At 46.7% G+C, this 15,909-nt stretch overlaps 1 protein-coding gene across 2 annotated transcripts in view; it reads left to right on the top strand.

Moving 5' to 3' along the window:
- TMEFF1 (transmembrane protein with EGF like and two follistatin like domains 1) overlaps nucleotides 1–15,909 on the top strand; it is a 300,669-nt gene that overhangs the window by 179,656 nt on the left and 105,104 nt on the right. For both annotated transcript variants that reach the window (XM_019509181.1, XM_019509179.1), the window contains exon 2: nucleotides 2,367–2,476. In XM_019509181.1, coding sequence (XP_019364726.1) covers nucleotides 2,367–2,476 — 110 coding nt within the window. The remainder of the gene's footprint in view (nucleotides 1–2,366; nucleotides 2,477–15,909) is intronic.

Raw genomic sequence — 15,909 nt, 5'->3', positions numbered from 1 at the left:
TTTTCTCTGATTAACAATTGCAAATTCTCTGATTAAAAACCCCAAATCTGTGATAAGAATTAAAGGCACCCCACAGCCCCTCCCAGAACTGCAGGTGCTCCACACTCCCCCCCACAGTCTCAATAGCCCTCCTGATGCCCCTCGCAACAGCCCCCAGATCCACAGACATGCAGACACAGACACTGACACCCACCCCGGCAGGTAAGTGTGTGTGTTGGGGGGGAAGGGCAAGGGAAAGGGAAGGTGCTGGGGGCGTAGATCGAGAAGGAGGGGAGTGTGCCCCTGTGCCCACTCCTAGGTGCGGGGTTGGGAGTGAGGGCAGGGGTGCCACTCTGTGGGCCACACACGTCGGCCAGCCTGACAGGAGGTTCACACACAGTGGCCACCACCGCAACTCTGCCACTGCATCCTGCGCTATCCCACGGCCACCTGCACTGCTTTGTGGGAGAGTGGCATAGGGCACGGCAGCAGCAGTACGGTGGCAACAACCATGTGTAGGCCACATATGTGCCACCCAGCCGGGGGGTGAAACAGGACTTGCATGCAGCAGCATGTTCCACAGCCGGCTGCATGGTTCTGTGGGGTGGCAGCCATCCCCACCACCACCACCCCACGCACTGCGTTGCTGCCACTGGCCATACAGCTCTGAGCACAGCTCTGCAGCAGCAGCGGGAGGTTTTGTATTCAGCGGCAGTCACCACCATCATGGGTGGCCTCTGCTGCTTACCTGTGGGGCCACCTGTGCCAGTGGCGACTGCTGCTGTGTACAAAACCTCCCACTGCCGCCGCAGAGCCGTGCTCAGAGCTGTGTGGCCGGTGGCAGTGATGCAGCATGCGGGATGGTGGTGGGGGTGGCTGTGTGCTGCCTGGCCACCACCATGCTGCCACCCAATGGCTGGCCGCACAGCTCCGAGCAGAGCTCTGCGGCAGCAGCAGGAGGTTTTGAAGGCAGCCGCCGTCACCGCCGTCACAGCCCTCCAGGTAAGCGGCAGCGCTGTGTGAAAGCCCAAGTGCCTCCTGCACCCCCATCCCTCACCGTGGCTGCAGAGCTGGCCATGGAGCTGTGCTCCGGCCGCATGCCAGCCTCCCTCTCCCCCTCCCCTGGGCATGTGGCCGGGCACCACCGCACTGTGCCCCGCATTGCTTTCCCAGAAAGCCCCTCCACAGAGGGTCACCCCTGTCCTCACCCCCTGGCCCTGCTCCTAGCAGCGGTGTGCCTCATGGGGCCGGCAGCACCCGCCACTCCCTCAGCCCCCAACCATCTTCTCCAGCCCTGCCTCACATCCCCACTTACCTCCAGGGGCGAAGGGTGAGTCTGAGCCAGAGCCCAGCCTTGGCTGCCTCAGAGGCTCAGGCCCCGCCTTCCCACTCTGGCCAGGGCTGGGGGTTTCCCACCCTATTTGCAAATGGTTCCTGCAGGCTGGAGCTGTGCCAGCCTGCAAGAGCTCTTTGCAAAAGCAGAGAATCCACAGATTTCTCTGCTAAAAAGAGAAACCTGCATTTCCTCCGATAAAAACAGGGAATCCGTGGTTTTCTCTTTTTCCGTGGGAAACGGAAAACCGGGATGCCTACTGATGAGTAAAGGGGCCTCCTTCCAGCAGGTATCAGGGAGCTTTCTCACCACAGTGCAGCTATTTCATGCCATTTGTCTGTTAGGAAACACTCAAAAGCCCAATTCGTCTGCTGCACAAATGTTCACCACTGCCACTTCTTCCTGCAGTCACCACTTTTCTCTCTGCCAGCATGGGGAAAGTGACTGCTGTTAAAGCCCCACACTGCCCAGTGCCACTGAGGCCCCATGTCCGTAAGTCAAATCAAAAGGGTCTGCAGGTTGGCTCATGGGCTGTAAGTTGCGAACCCCTCTTCCACATCCATAGATAGAGCCATCTGAGATCCTCCCCCTTTTTTGTTTTCAGTCTGAATAACCAGTGTGGCTTACATGATAGACAGGAATTCAGGTCACACATTTTCTGAAGAATACCTAGCCTGCCTGGTACACACAGCACAGCTTCTCTTCAGGTTTTTGTGATAAGAGAAGTGGAAGGGCTATAGGGATAAGAGACATAAGCAACATATTTTTTGATGTGTATTCTCTACCAGGTATAATCTTAACCAGGGGAACTTGTGTCCTTGATAATAGGGAGTGTGTTAACTGCACTGGTGGCTTACAGGTGTGCCTGTTCTGGAGACTTTTGTCTGGAAATGAAGTTACCACCTAAAATAGATTGGTAACCAATTGCCACACTGCAGATGGAGAACAACAGTTATTTTTACATTAATTTCTGCTTGGAAAAATTATTGGTTTAAAGTTAAAGTTTGTATGATTATAGCAAAAATAGTCATTGTGCATTATCTATTTTTTACAGAACTAAATGTAAGGGAATCTGATGCACGAGTGTGTGATGAATCATCATGTAAATATGGAGGAATATGTAAAGAAGAAGGTGATGGCTTGAAATGCGCATGTCAATTTCAGGTAAGGATTTTACACTTTTGTTTCTGCCTCAGTCTGAAATATCAAGACATTCATAAGAACTGTGGAATCCAGTAGTTTTAAGATTTCATTTCTCTAAATATTTATGTGATTTTTGTCAGTTATGTTCTTTAGATTCTAAATACATTTATTCAGACAGACTGTGAGTCACTGCAACATGGCTGTACATGGAGAGTTAGGGCAAGGAAAAACCAACCCCACTGCCCTGCTTAGCCTTGTAGGAAGATCCTGCATCATGGGTTCAAAGGCAGGTTGTAGGCACTGCACATGTGGTACTTCATCTCCCTTTTATGAGCATGTAGATTAGGGGGGGGCAAAATGCAGCCTGTGGGCTGGATGCGGTCTGCCAAGCCATTCTATCCAGCCCATGGGGCCCCTAAAAATTTAGAAAATTAATATTAATCTGCCCTGGGCTGCCTGTCATGCAGCCCTCGATGGCTTGCCAAAACTCAGTAAGCGGCCCTCCGCCCAAAATAATTGCCCACCCCGATGTAGATGCATGTAGGAATGGGGAAGTATTGAATGCATGGCCCCTGTTCTCTGCCTTCTCACCTTAGGACCTGTGATACTTTTTCCCAGAAACAAGAAAGGAAAAAGAAAGGAATTTTGAGCCAGACCTGACATTGATGTATTATGCCACCCTGCTGATTGAATTGTATAGGGTGAATCTAATTTATTATAAAATATTTAGTCATATATTGCAGACAAGGTTCTTTAAGGTAAATCTGATATCTTTTATTAGACCAACTAAATAGTTGGAAAAACATTTCTTAGCAAGCTTTTGGATTTAAAAACCCTTTGTCAGGCTGAGGAAGCATCTGCAGTTGATGTGTGCTCTTCCTGGATAGAATGAATAGTAAAGAAACCAGAGGCTGGTATGCATGGAAGACAGCCAGTCAGTAAAGATGTAAATTGAGGAGTCAGTGGGTGAGAGACAGGCTGAGGGGTGCAGTGGGGGGAGAGGGGATGAATGTAGTAGGTAAATAGTGGAGAGGTACCTGGGGAATCAGATGTCAGGCAGGTTATAATGTGTCATAAATCTGATGTCTATATTTAGCTTATGATTTTTTGTATCCAGGAGGTTGATGAAGTGAAGTTCATAGGCTTGTCTGTGAAAAGTGTATTGTAAAATCCCTTTGAGGATTAGAACTGAGAGATTGGAGAGAGAGTGGTTTTCTTGTGAGAAATGTGCCTGCACAGGTAATTGGGTATTCTTGTCTTTAATAGATTCCCGTGTGTGTTCATTCTGGTGCCCAGTTGTTTGGTCTTTCCTACATATTTTCTGTCAGGGCATCTGTTGTATTGGATAAGATATATTACATTTATGGAGGTTCAGCTGTAAGATCAAACAACTGTGCACAAGAATGAACACATACCAGAAATCTATTAAAAACTGTACCCATCAGTCTTCATGTAGCCTTTCCCGAGCGGCTGAGGATCAGTTACTCTTATTCTGCCTCTGGTTTCTCTTGGGCACTTTCGCTGTTTGTATATCTCCTCCCCACAGAAGCCCCCAATACTTGCCCGCCACATCTAGCTGTTCTGTTTAAGAGTGGGGGGTTCCCTCCATGTTGGGACTTGATGGGAGGTATTGTCAGTGGATGTTCCTGGGGCTCCACCTCCCCTACACCCGTTCCATGGACCAACCAGCTGGATTCGCCTGGATGTTAGCCTGACTGAGCATGTTGTGTGCTGGGCCTCATGGTGAGGCCCTGATATGGGCTTTGAGTATGACAATATGACCACGGTGTCAGGTTGTAAGCCACGTACTACACTTAGGTCCCTTAGGAACATTGCCCACAAGGCTGAGGAGCTTTGCTGGGGTGTGCTGATGCTCCTACCAGTACTTAGAAAGCTCAGAGGTTCCTGGCTACAGTGTTTTATTTGTCTACTTAGGTCAGGTTGGCACGTTTGTGTGCGAGTTGTTGGGGAAGGGAGAAGGATTTTGTTCCTGTGTAGCAGGGGTAGCCAACTTACAGTGGGGGTGCCACAAGTAGCATGGACAGTCTTCTGTGTGGCACACAACAAAATGATGAGGGGTCAGGCTGCACAGTGGCAGGTAGAGCAGTAAGAAGACAGTGGAGCAACAAATTGAGCAGAGAGCAAAGGGAAGGAAACAGAAAGCAAAGCAACAGATAAGGCAGGGAGCACAGGGCAGGGAGCATCAAGCAGAGCAGCAAATCGGGCGGAGGAAGGGGATTGGAGTGACACTAGGAGCTAATTTGTGGTATGCCTGCCAAAAACCTTCATTCCCACTGCTCTGTAACATGTAGCATGACCTTTTGTTCCTAGAAACTTCTAAGAATATATTAATCCATTACTTCCCTGTCACTGTAATAGCAAGATATTGGTGGTGTCTGCATTTCCTCTTCTTTTACCAATGATATGCTATGTGATGTTTTAAGTACTGTGCTTTGTACTTGTGTTTAAGGGTTTAAAATGGCCATTTTGGGGATCCTTTGGGTTAATGGTTGCCTATGAGTAAAAGGGACCATACCTGATGGCTCAGGGCAGGCCCTTTCAAGTGCTGTGTTCTTATGTATCATCATAAATCTCCAGGAACTCTGGGTTTTGAGGAAAGTACCAATTATCATGCAACTTGTGATAATATTGTGAGAATTAACAACACTGCAAAATAGGCATAAGGTGGCCTTCATTTAATTTCTTTTCAATATCTAGCATTTTGTGTCTAAGGGATTAGAAATCAAAAGAAACCCCAGTGTGCGCTTTTGCAGTTGTATTAGATTCTGGTACTTCAGAACTAGCTTTCTAGGTGAGGCACAGCATTATTCTAATACGCCTCATTTGAAGACAGGTCGTGAAGCTTTGTATCTTCAGTTCCCATAGAGCAAAGGGACATTTCAAAGGAAGTTTTGGAAAGGCATCAGTTCTTGGTGGAATTCTCTTAAATAAAGTAATACACTTCAGCCTTTCTGGAAAAAGTAAGTTTTAGTTATGAAAAACAAAAGGAAAAATTAACAGCAATTCTAAAATTCTTAAATAACATCTAGCACAAGGTTTTTGTGTATTTTAGGTAGATAGTAAATTGGAGGAGTCTGTAGTATTCTGTTCAGTTCACTAGGATTAAAGAAAATTTCCTGATACCAAGTTCTATGCTTCTTTAAGCACCAACTCTTTAAATTAAGAGTAGGAAGAGTAACTCTAATATAAAGTTACAACTGACAAAGATAGAAGAAGTATATTTACATTGGAGAAATGTATACCAGTGTATGTGTTGTGCATCCACTACCATTGTCTGGAGTAGTGGAAAGGCTAGCCGGAAATAATTGCACTGTGCTTTGCATTTCACCACCACAGCCACCCTGCCCCCTCTCCCCACCTGTCAACTCTCTTAACTGCTCCTGAGGAATGGACATACCATGTGACCCTTCCCTATGCAAAGGAAGTGTGAAGGGGTGATAGCACCTCAGTTATGCTGGATCATTGTCCTTTGCAGTTTGGCAAACAAAATGCATACTGGAAGCCCACCAAAATACATAATGAAAACCCACCAAAGAACTGAGATGCATTGTATGCACTGGTCACAGAGTTGGAGGTACAAGTTGATCCTTGACCTCCTGGCCATCTGTGTTGTGCTGGATGTGCAGCAGACACTTTGGAAACCATCTCAGCAAAGTTGTCTACACAAGAATAGTGATGCAAACACCATTATGAGGATATGAATAGGAAGCCAGCCAGTACCAGCAAAGAATCGAGGACCTCAAGATGACATACAAAGGACCTGAAGATGGTATGAGATATAAACTGAGTGTTATGAGAGGGCGGTGTGCTCATTTTATGAAAAGCAGCTCAGGATCCTGTCAGGAGAAAACATCACTTAGCCACAATTTCTAGCTCAACTCATCTTCTGGCCCAAAACAGTGGAGGAGGGAGGCATATGGAGGAGGACATTGGCAAGGGTGGAGAGATGTGACTACAGAAAGCCTTCACTTCTGTGATATCCAGAAGGAAAAGCTGGTGCCCCGAACAGTGAAGGACATCTGTGATGGCACCAGAATTGCTGAACCAGTGTCAACTGTAACAACTGTTCCAGAGATACAGTCTTGTGCCTCACAGGCAGCTGCCTGACTTCCCTGCAGTCCCTGTCACTAAGGATGAAGGTGAGTGCGGCCTCAACAACCCCCTACCCAGTATATGTACAGTAGGCTTCTACTGCTTCTAAAGACTGTGTGTCTTTCAGCCGAGGCAGTGGTAGATCAAAGAATTTCACTGCTCAGTCAGGGAGTGCCCGTCATTTTATACCAATAAATGTATGTGTATCCTTGCAAAATATCTGCTCTGTGTGGCCCCTCTATAGCCTTGTCCCAAAGTGAAAAAGGTATTTTTGAAATATAGTCTTTTCTCCCTGGCCTCATGATTGGGAAGTCTAGCCTGGGTCCCTGGGTCTTCCCACAGCTCAGGGAAATATACTACAATTCCCAGTCTTCCCCACACATTCTGAATGGGGAAACATCTCACCTAAGCCATAACTCCCTACCCCAGCCTTGAATTTTGCTATGGTGCACCATTTCTCCATCCCCACCTCCCCTTTCTGCCACCTGTGGAGATAGGAATAGAAGTTTCCCTGGGACTTCCTACATTTGTTAAATTCAAAAACCATACTCACAGCCATTGTTCAAATTTCCCTTTCACATGGATCCATTAACTTGATGAAATGTGATGAAAAATGTAACACCATCGTCCCTCCCCCAGGTTTGGGACTAAACTGTGCATGACAAAGGCTCTGTGACTTCTTTGAGATCAGGACATAGTATAACTCTGGAGGGCCCCAACATTGGCATACTACTCTGCCCATTTCAGTCATCACCTACTCTTCTGGATGACCTCCACTCCTCTCCACTCTTTCATCCCTTTTGTCTTCCTGCAGCTTGAGGATGACACAGCAACTAGCTGCTGGCTCTTCAGGGAAAGATTCTCCATGAACTGTTAAATGACTAATCCTACAGAGTTCCTTGTGGCAGGAATCATCATGGCCATACTCCAGTGCTCCACATTCCCCCTTCCCTAGAGAACTACCCACAGATCAGCCCCACCACAGGCTGCCTACCCTGACAATGACCTCCTCACAACAAAAACATGTCCACCTTAGTGATGCTGAGTCCCTGTGTCCTGCATCACACCCCTTACCTGACCTTGATATTCAAGATCCCCTTAAGTCCCTTTTCAAAGGTTTTCAAGTCATGCTGACAGAACCAAGTAGCCAATAACAGAAAAAAGTCAAAGTTAATTGAGTGTCCTGTGTCCATTAAGTTTTGGCACATTTGGAGGTGGAGCTTTCTGTTTGGTAGGGAGAAGAATGACTACTGCACTGACTTAGGCACCAAGTGCTGTTAAAAAGTGCTAAGTACTTAAGTGTTAACATCACAGGGTGATTTTTTTTTAATCTTTAGGTGAGCGCATTGTTATCCACCAGACAAAGCCACTCAGCCCTCCAAGTGGGTCAAGTGGGCTGCTAAACCAAAGGAAACAATATAGGCACCACTGATTTGTAGGTGTCCTCTTTATGTCCTTAAAAAAACTAGCTGTCATCAGCTCCTGTCTTTGGAACATGACTCTAACCAATACAGATGCTTTAAAGTGAAAAACTTTTTGTCAAAGGAAAAAGATTGCAGCATCAGGCAGAACAGAAGTGAGAAAGTTGATTGATTAAAACAGGAACAGGCAGGTTAAAGTAGAATGGAAATTAACATCCATGTTCTTGGCTTTTGAAATAAATGGCTTACTTGTCTCTCTCTATGCCATATCAGACTTAGTTCCCACCATCTACACATGATTAAGAAAACCCTCCTTCTCTCACCCCTCAGGCAATGGAAACTGCTGTGACACAAAGGTTTTAACAAGATTGAGGGGCACTAGGACACAGAGGGAATGGGGATGAATCAATGAAGCATGAAAAAACAGAGAAGGGGACAAATAGAAATTAACATTAAACTTTTTCAGTCTACAACAGCAGAGGCAGTCCCTGGCACGTGTGCCCAGAACATGGCATATGAGGCCATTTTGCTTGGTATGACACAGCTGAGCAAGGCTCTGAGCAGCTGCTGCTGGCCACAGAGCCCGGGCTGCTCACAGTAGGCAGCAGGAAGGCTGCAAGCTCTGCTGTGAGTAGCCCAGGCTATGTGGCAGGCAGCAGGGGCCTGCCCAGAGCCCAGGCTGGCTATGGCAGGCAGCTGGGAAGCTGCAACTGATGCACTGGGTTCTGGAGCCCCAGCCTGGCTCTGTGGCCATCAGCAGCTGCACACATCTCAGGTGTGGTGGAGAAAGGGCCGGAGCAGTTCAACCCTGGCCCCTTCCCCACTGTGTGCCCTGAGCTTTGTGTGCAGCCACTGCCAGCCACGGGGCCTGGGCTGCTTGCAGCAGGTGGTGGGCAAGCTGCAAATAGCTGCAGTGGGGTCTCAAGCCCCAGTCCAGCTCAGTGGCTGGTGGCAGCTGTACACACACCTCAGAGCACATGGCGGGGAAGAGGCCAAAGCTGCACTGCCAGAACAAAGATCGGGCCTCTCATAGATTCCCTGCCATCAACCCCTAGCACATCAACATCTTAAAAGTCTAGGTTGGGGTGCTTTTGGCACTTCACCCAAAACGTTGCCAACCCCTACTCTACAAAATTAAAACATCCCAGAGCATGCTTTTCAATATGGACACTGCATCACAGCAAAGTATATATGTTTAGCCAAATTCATCTGTAATCTGGTGTTATATGGGAAAAAGCATTACTTAAGTACATTAGTAATTTTCCTCCCAAAATTATGGGCAGAACTAGCTTCATGTTGTTTCCAGCATGGCAGACAAAGCCCATCCATTGCTATAGTACCTCCTATCAGACCAGTTGGTTCATAGGCAGCACAGCATATTGACACGGGTCTCTCCAGGCCTTTTGGGGATGGTACTTTTCTGATGCTTGCTCAACCAGATCAGGAACATTTGCCTATGATGCAGGCAGGCTAAAAATATTGAAAAGTGACTAAGTAGTGTCTGGAAGTGACAGTGATTACAAACCCAACCCTATTGAAGAGCACTCTCTCGTTTCTTCTGTGAGCCAGAGCAAACAGATAACTCTGTAAATGGCAAGAAATAAAAAAAAAAAAATCACCGTTTCTCATCCCACTCACCACAGAAGCTAGGACTCAACAGCAGTCACTGAGTAGCTACGCGAAAGTACTACTCACCATTGAAAGAGGCTACCCAAAATGGAGACAGACACTGGCAGTGGCATGATATAAATGAAAAATGTATCAAAACCTATTTCTGCAGCAGAGGTTGAAGTAACGACTAATTATTAAAATAATTTCCTTACAGACCAGAGACCTGGGAAGACCTACCATTTAAGGATGAGACCCTGCTCCAGCTTTGAGTAGTCAGCAACAAGGAGGAGGAGGTGACAGCTGTTGAAGGAGGAACCAGTGGCCAAGCTGTACACATCCTCTGAGAGGTGGGCTGAAGCAACAGAGCAGTGTCAGGAACCTCGACATTACTACCACGATCAAAGTACTGCCCTGGTTGATAGGGGATCAGAGAGCCACCTGGGACATCCAAGTCTGTAATCAGGAGAATTGAACAGGTCTCCAGGCTTGCAGAGGAGATAGTTGTATAGGTAGTAGACACCATCTGGGAGGGTCTTATGGAGGAGAGGGAGAGACATGGGTCTCTTGACAGTGATGATGAACTGCCAGACAGCAGTCCTGGAGGCTGCCTCTAGGATGTCCACAGTGGGAACCTTCTACTATGACCAGCAGCCACTCCCTTTCCTACAGTAGCACACCAATACAGCCCACCCATCCCCTTCACTCACTGATGCCAGGCTCCTCCATATGGCCTCAAGTATTCAGTCAAAGACAAAGTCCTTTCCTCCTCTAGACCAAAGTTTTCACCAACAGTCATCCATATTCCAACAACCCTTTGCATATTCCTGCTTGCTGTCAGTGTTTCATTCAGGGGACCCACACTACCCCTCTAAGGACCAGCTAGTGTGCCTCATGGATCAAGAGCTGTCAGCACCCAAGGAAAACTTCCTTGAGCAGCTACAGTTGCACAGGAGTGCCCTGAAAAGCCAGGTGTTATCTTATTCAGGAGAGATTGGTGCTGCCTGAGATGCTACCTTCCATGAACAACTCAACCCTCCAGCAGACCTAATGATGCAACCCAACACACTGGGGCTGAGCAGGAAGTTCCTCAAAAGATGGAAAAAAAGCACTTGAAAAATTTCTGTGTGTACTTATCCTAGACCCAATTTTTGTAAACCACTGAGTTTTGCCAGGTTGGAATTTAAGTAATTTCTGTTATTTGTTCATTAAAATAAGATTCAAGTTTTGGAACCTGTATTGTGTGTTATGAGTGAATGTATGCATGAGCAAATGAAACCCTCAAGCATGATGCCCCAGAACACCCTTGCACAAAGTCATCTAACCTTTCTCTACTATGTCTTCTCAGGCCACACATACTATATAAGATGGAGGCATCCATCACTGTGATGGGCAGGTAGTGTTCATAAGCATCTAGCCCAGGGGTAGGCAATTATTTGGGCCTGTGGGTCATATAGGGAATTTTGGAGAGCTCTTGCAGCCTGGGTCAACACCCCCCACTCCCCATCCCCATGCAACAGCTCACCAAACCTCCCTATGGGATTGGGCCGTGGGCAGGCAGGGAGCTGGATGGGGCATGGGTGGGTAGCAGCTTCAGCAGGGGCAGCTCAGCCAGAGCCCGTGCCACCACCAGTGCCACCTCCAGGCTGCCCTTCTACCCTGAGGAAGGGCTGGAGCTGCTGCCAAGTTTCGGTGTCACTGGCCAGGGTGCGGAGGAAGCAGCGTCCACGCAGAAGCTGCTGCTGTGCACTGGAAAAAAGAGACCTGGCAGCAAACACAGCTGCATCCCCCTTGCCGCTGCCAGGGCCCTTCTCACTGCAGCTGCCTTTAGTCTGCGCTGCTGCTGCTGCTGCCACCCCAGTGGGTGCAGGGGCCGGGGCAGCCTGGAGGGGGCGCTGGTGGCAGCAGCAGGGAGGAGCTGCAGAGCGGCCCTGGCACAGGCTGTAGGCAGCCACAGTGAGAAGGCCTCTGGCAGTAGCAAGTGGGAGGTGGCCATGCCTGCTGTCAGGTCCTGTTTATTCTTGGTGCCCAGCAGTAGCTTCTGCCCACCTCATTGTGGGCAGGGCCACATCTCTCTCTCTCTCTTTCTCTCTACCCCCTCTCCACTAGAACCATCCTGAAGCTACGGCACACCACAATCCACAATGGCCTGGCTCTGTCCATAGCTTATACCAGTTCCTACCCCATATGCTGGCGCCAGTATTATCTGTGGATGCTGTTGGCAGATACCCACTGGGGATCGGGGTATGCACTGCTGATGCCAGCATCTGTCCAGCACTGCTTCCAGTGTGTGGGGCGGAAGCTGGAAGCTGGTATGAGGTACGGACAGGGCCAGGACATGCACATGCACCGGCACAATGCAGCATCTGGAGCGCCGGCTCCCCATGGGCCGGACCCCATGACTTTGTGGCTCCTTACCTATGGACCAAATACAATCAGGTGGTGGGCTGTATTTTGTCCACCCCTGATCTAGCCATTCATCGTGGCCTGTCACTTGGTCTTGAGTCTTCCAAAGGCACATTCCACAACCACGTGGCAGTTGCTGAAGAATTAATAAAAGAGTTCATTTCTGTGCGCCAGAAATGTTCTGTAAGGTTTCATCAACCAAATTTCCATCAGGAGTATATAAGCAGGGTGAACAGGAATAAGGCGAAGGATGGTGGCACCATTTATTTCAATGCAGGTGTGATAGCTGTAACATCTATGATGCTCTAATTGAGGTTCACCATACCCTGCAAAACACTGGAGAAGAATCCCTAGCTATTTATGTATTCTAGTGAATGGTGTATTTTGAGCAGGGCTCAGAATGGGGGCATGCACATTTCACCCCCCCACCCCAGTCTGCTCTGGTGCAGTTAGTGAAAACCATGTGGGAATATTCTTTTAAGATTTATGGGACATCTTCATACCTGCGCACACCACCTTCATGGCTTTCTTGGCAACTGATTTGACAGTGCCAGACTATGGGCCGGAGACAGTTCGCCAGATTTCGTCTTCTATTACCACAGTTAAAGGGACTCACATATCGGTGGTCTACCTTTACAGCTCCAAAAACAGATATACGCAGATCTCCAGAAATGTACCCCTGGTCATGCTGTAGTTGTGATGCCAGTGATGATCACTGTGGATCTGCAGCCATATTCTTTTCACCAATCCAGGTTCACTTACCTTGTTCAGTAACTGCATGGCAGAAAGGACATTTGCACCCAAGCAATATTGTCCATGTTGGTTTGCAGAATTGTGTCATCCTTCTCAAGAATGAAGTCATCACGGTCTGTCTCTCCTGGCCATAGAAAACCATCTTGCACAGCAGGCCATGAAGAGTGACAGAGAAGAGGTAGTGAAACAGTCAGTGCAACTAACCCTTGAACACAGAAAAGCATGCAGCACTGAAGACTTAGTGTGAAGGGAACAGGGATCTGATTGATATTCTCATCACAGATTCCTAAGATCCACTGGATTCAGACTAATTCCCAGAAAACACTCCCAGAAGCCACTGGGTAGACCCAGTTACAGATTATACTCAACGGCTTACCAATGCCTACTGGCAGGGCATCATAATAGCCATAAATGCTATGGGGTTCACTCCAGTGTAACTAGCTAGGTCCTGGTTGCATGTTCATTGCATCTCAAGGATAAATTTACTCTGGCATATATATTGGTGTAAATTTCTTCAGTGTAAACACGTTGTGTATCTGCACCTGTTTGCATTCCTGGAGTGGACACTGGCAACTTTTAAACAGTACACACCATCTTTTAGATTGAACATCAGGAATATTGCACAATATAGTTCTTCAAAAAAATTCTCCCTTCCAACAGTTCACTAACCCTGACTGTGTTTAGCATGAACTCCTATAAGATAACAGGCTGGGCTAGAATACCTGCAGGATATCACAAAGATATGAGCATTTTTCAGAACTGGCAAAATGAACTGCTACTGTTTGTGCACGTGTATTCCATTCGCAGCTGGTCTTTGATGGGGAGCAAGAATAATTTTCTTTAAAATTAACTTAAAATAGTAAAACAATATAGTTGATCATATGTCAAAAATGGTGGGGATGACAAACTGATTATAGACATTTAACAATAAACGAACAGATAAGCTCAACTTCAGAGAACTGTACCCAAACCTCAGAGAAATAACCAAATGCATTTTGGGGATTGTCTACATATAAATGTTGCACCAAGTTGACTTAACTAATCCCACTTTTGTGGCAATTCTTGCATTGGTTTAGTTAAATCCATGTACCATTACACAGATGCAACTTCTTTCAGTAAAGTTGTCATATTTGCTGTTTTTCCTTGTGGTTTCAAGGACCTGGATGTAGTATATTGTGGGAATTGGATCAGGCCCTAAGAAATTAGTGGGCAGTTGTCTTTTGCTTTAGATAAGAGTTTGCCTCATCTCCTTCATAAGGAATGGCCTAGCACAGGGGTCAGCAACCCCTGGAGTGCATGCCGAGCATGGCACGGAAGGCCATTTTGCTCAGCACACCACTGCCAGCATGGGCTCTAAGCAGCTCCTGCCAGCCACAGAGCCCAGGTTGCTCCCAGCAGGTGGCTGGGAGGCTGCAAGCCCTGCTGCAAGCAGACCAGGCTCTGTGGGCTGGCTGTAGCTGGGAGGCTGCAAACAGCTGCTCCGGGCTCTGGCACGTCGGTACTCCGGCACCTTCCAAGGTAGACATTGTGCTTTTTTCTGCACTCTGGCCAAAAAACGTTGCCAACTGCTAGCCTAGCACCTCATTCCTGGCTATTTGACAGACTGGGGTTACATTGTGTGTCCTGGATAATATTTGTATATATGCTGTACCTACAGGAAATATTTACCTGTCTTTTTTAGGCTAAAATGTCTCTGTGTAAAATACTGGGTGTCCATACCAAAGCTGCTCATAATTAGCATTGAGTTATTTAATGTATTATTCTTTCTTTATTTTTTTTTAATGGACCCATCCTGGTATCTCATTATACATAACAAAAATATAAATATATCATGACGTGGTGAGTCTCATTTACAATAAATAGGATTGAAAAATATCACTGTCACCAGCCGGCTAGGTGCTGTGAGTGTATCAGCCGTGAGGCTGCTGGGTTCAGGATCGAGGAGGCGAGTCAGGAGTGAAGTAAAGGCAAATTTACTTATAGCTTAGCATACAACAGTTAACAGAAAGGTTAATGCGACAAACAGATAGTACAGTAATAAAGAGCTAATAGTGAATGATAACAACAAATAGACAGAATGACAAAGAGTTCTCATATGGGGTTGGCAACTTATCGGCAGTCCCTCTATGGCAGGTGCACGCCAAGTTGTTCCAGCGAAGTCAGGCGTCCCCAATCAACGCTGTCCAAGGGGTCACTGGGAAGGTCCCTTGGTCAGGATCCAGTCCTCACTCACACTGGGAGTCTGGGGTGCAGGCGTGGCACAGCGATGGTCCTTCTGTCCCGTCCTTCATGCTGGTCACCTAACATATGTGCTTCTTTATACCTTATCTGATGCTAATCTGTTGGCTTTAGAGCCACTTACAATCTTGCCCTATAGCTGTTACCCTATGGGCTCAAAAGGTATTAGAAATTATCATGAAAGGTTACCGCCCGAACTCAGGTTCACCCAATAAGCAAATTACACCACATTACTTTGAGGTTTCAAATTAGCATTACCTGCCTAAGCTCAACTCCTTAGTTTTTTATTCCTGGATTCCTTGGAATGCACTGATTATATTAGGTGGTCAGATCTGGTTATGGCTTGACCTTTAAAAAATGTGTTAGATCAGCTAATCTTGTAGCTCTGCTTATTTTGGGGGCTCAGTGGTCCCATGATCAGTGCAAACAGTTTCAACACTTTGGTTAAATTGTGACAGACAAATTCCACTTGCAGGTTGCAAACTTACAAGCTTTGCATTAGCTAATCTTAACTGCTTAAGACAATTACCAGATGCTTCCAAGAGCATATATTTTTTGATTTAACCCCTCTGGTTCTGGCTACCACACATCACTTCCTGTTATATATTGTTACTATGCTTTATAGAAATTTTGTTTCTTGTTTTTTAGGGTTTTTATATTTTTACCCTTCAAATTCTTATAGATGAATATCATATTCCCTTTTGCACTTATCAAATCTAGCTATACTTACTGAGTTATTTTAATCTTTCCTGCTAAAGTAATCTTGCAGCCCATAAAGAGGTAGAATATAATTTTGATGGTGGATGAAAGAAAGATACATAGCTGTTCTGAGATACTAATCTTTTTTAAGTCATTCTTAACTGAACAAAACAATGATTTACTCTTAAGTAACTGACACCTGAACATATGATTGTT

The sequence above is a fragment of the Gavialis gangeticus genome, unplaced genomic scaffold, assembly GCF_001723915.1.
Source record: "Gavialis gangeticus isolate Ggan-Ray unplaced genomic scaffold, GavGan_comp1, whole genome shotgun sequence".
Taxonomy (NCBI): domain Eukaryota; kingdom Metazoa; phylum Chordata; order Crocodylia; family Gavialidae; genus Gavialis; species Gavialis gangeticus.
The sequence above is the reverse complement of the archived record's forward strand: the minus strand, read 5'-3'. Positions and strand labels throughout refer to the sequence as shown.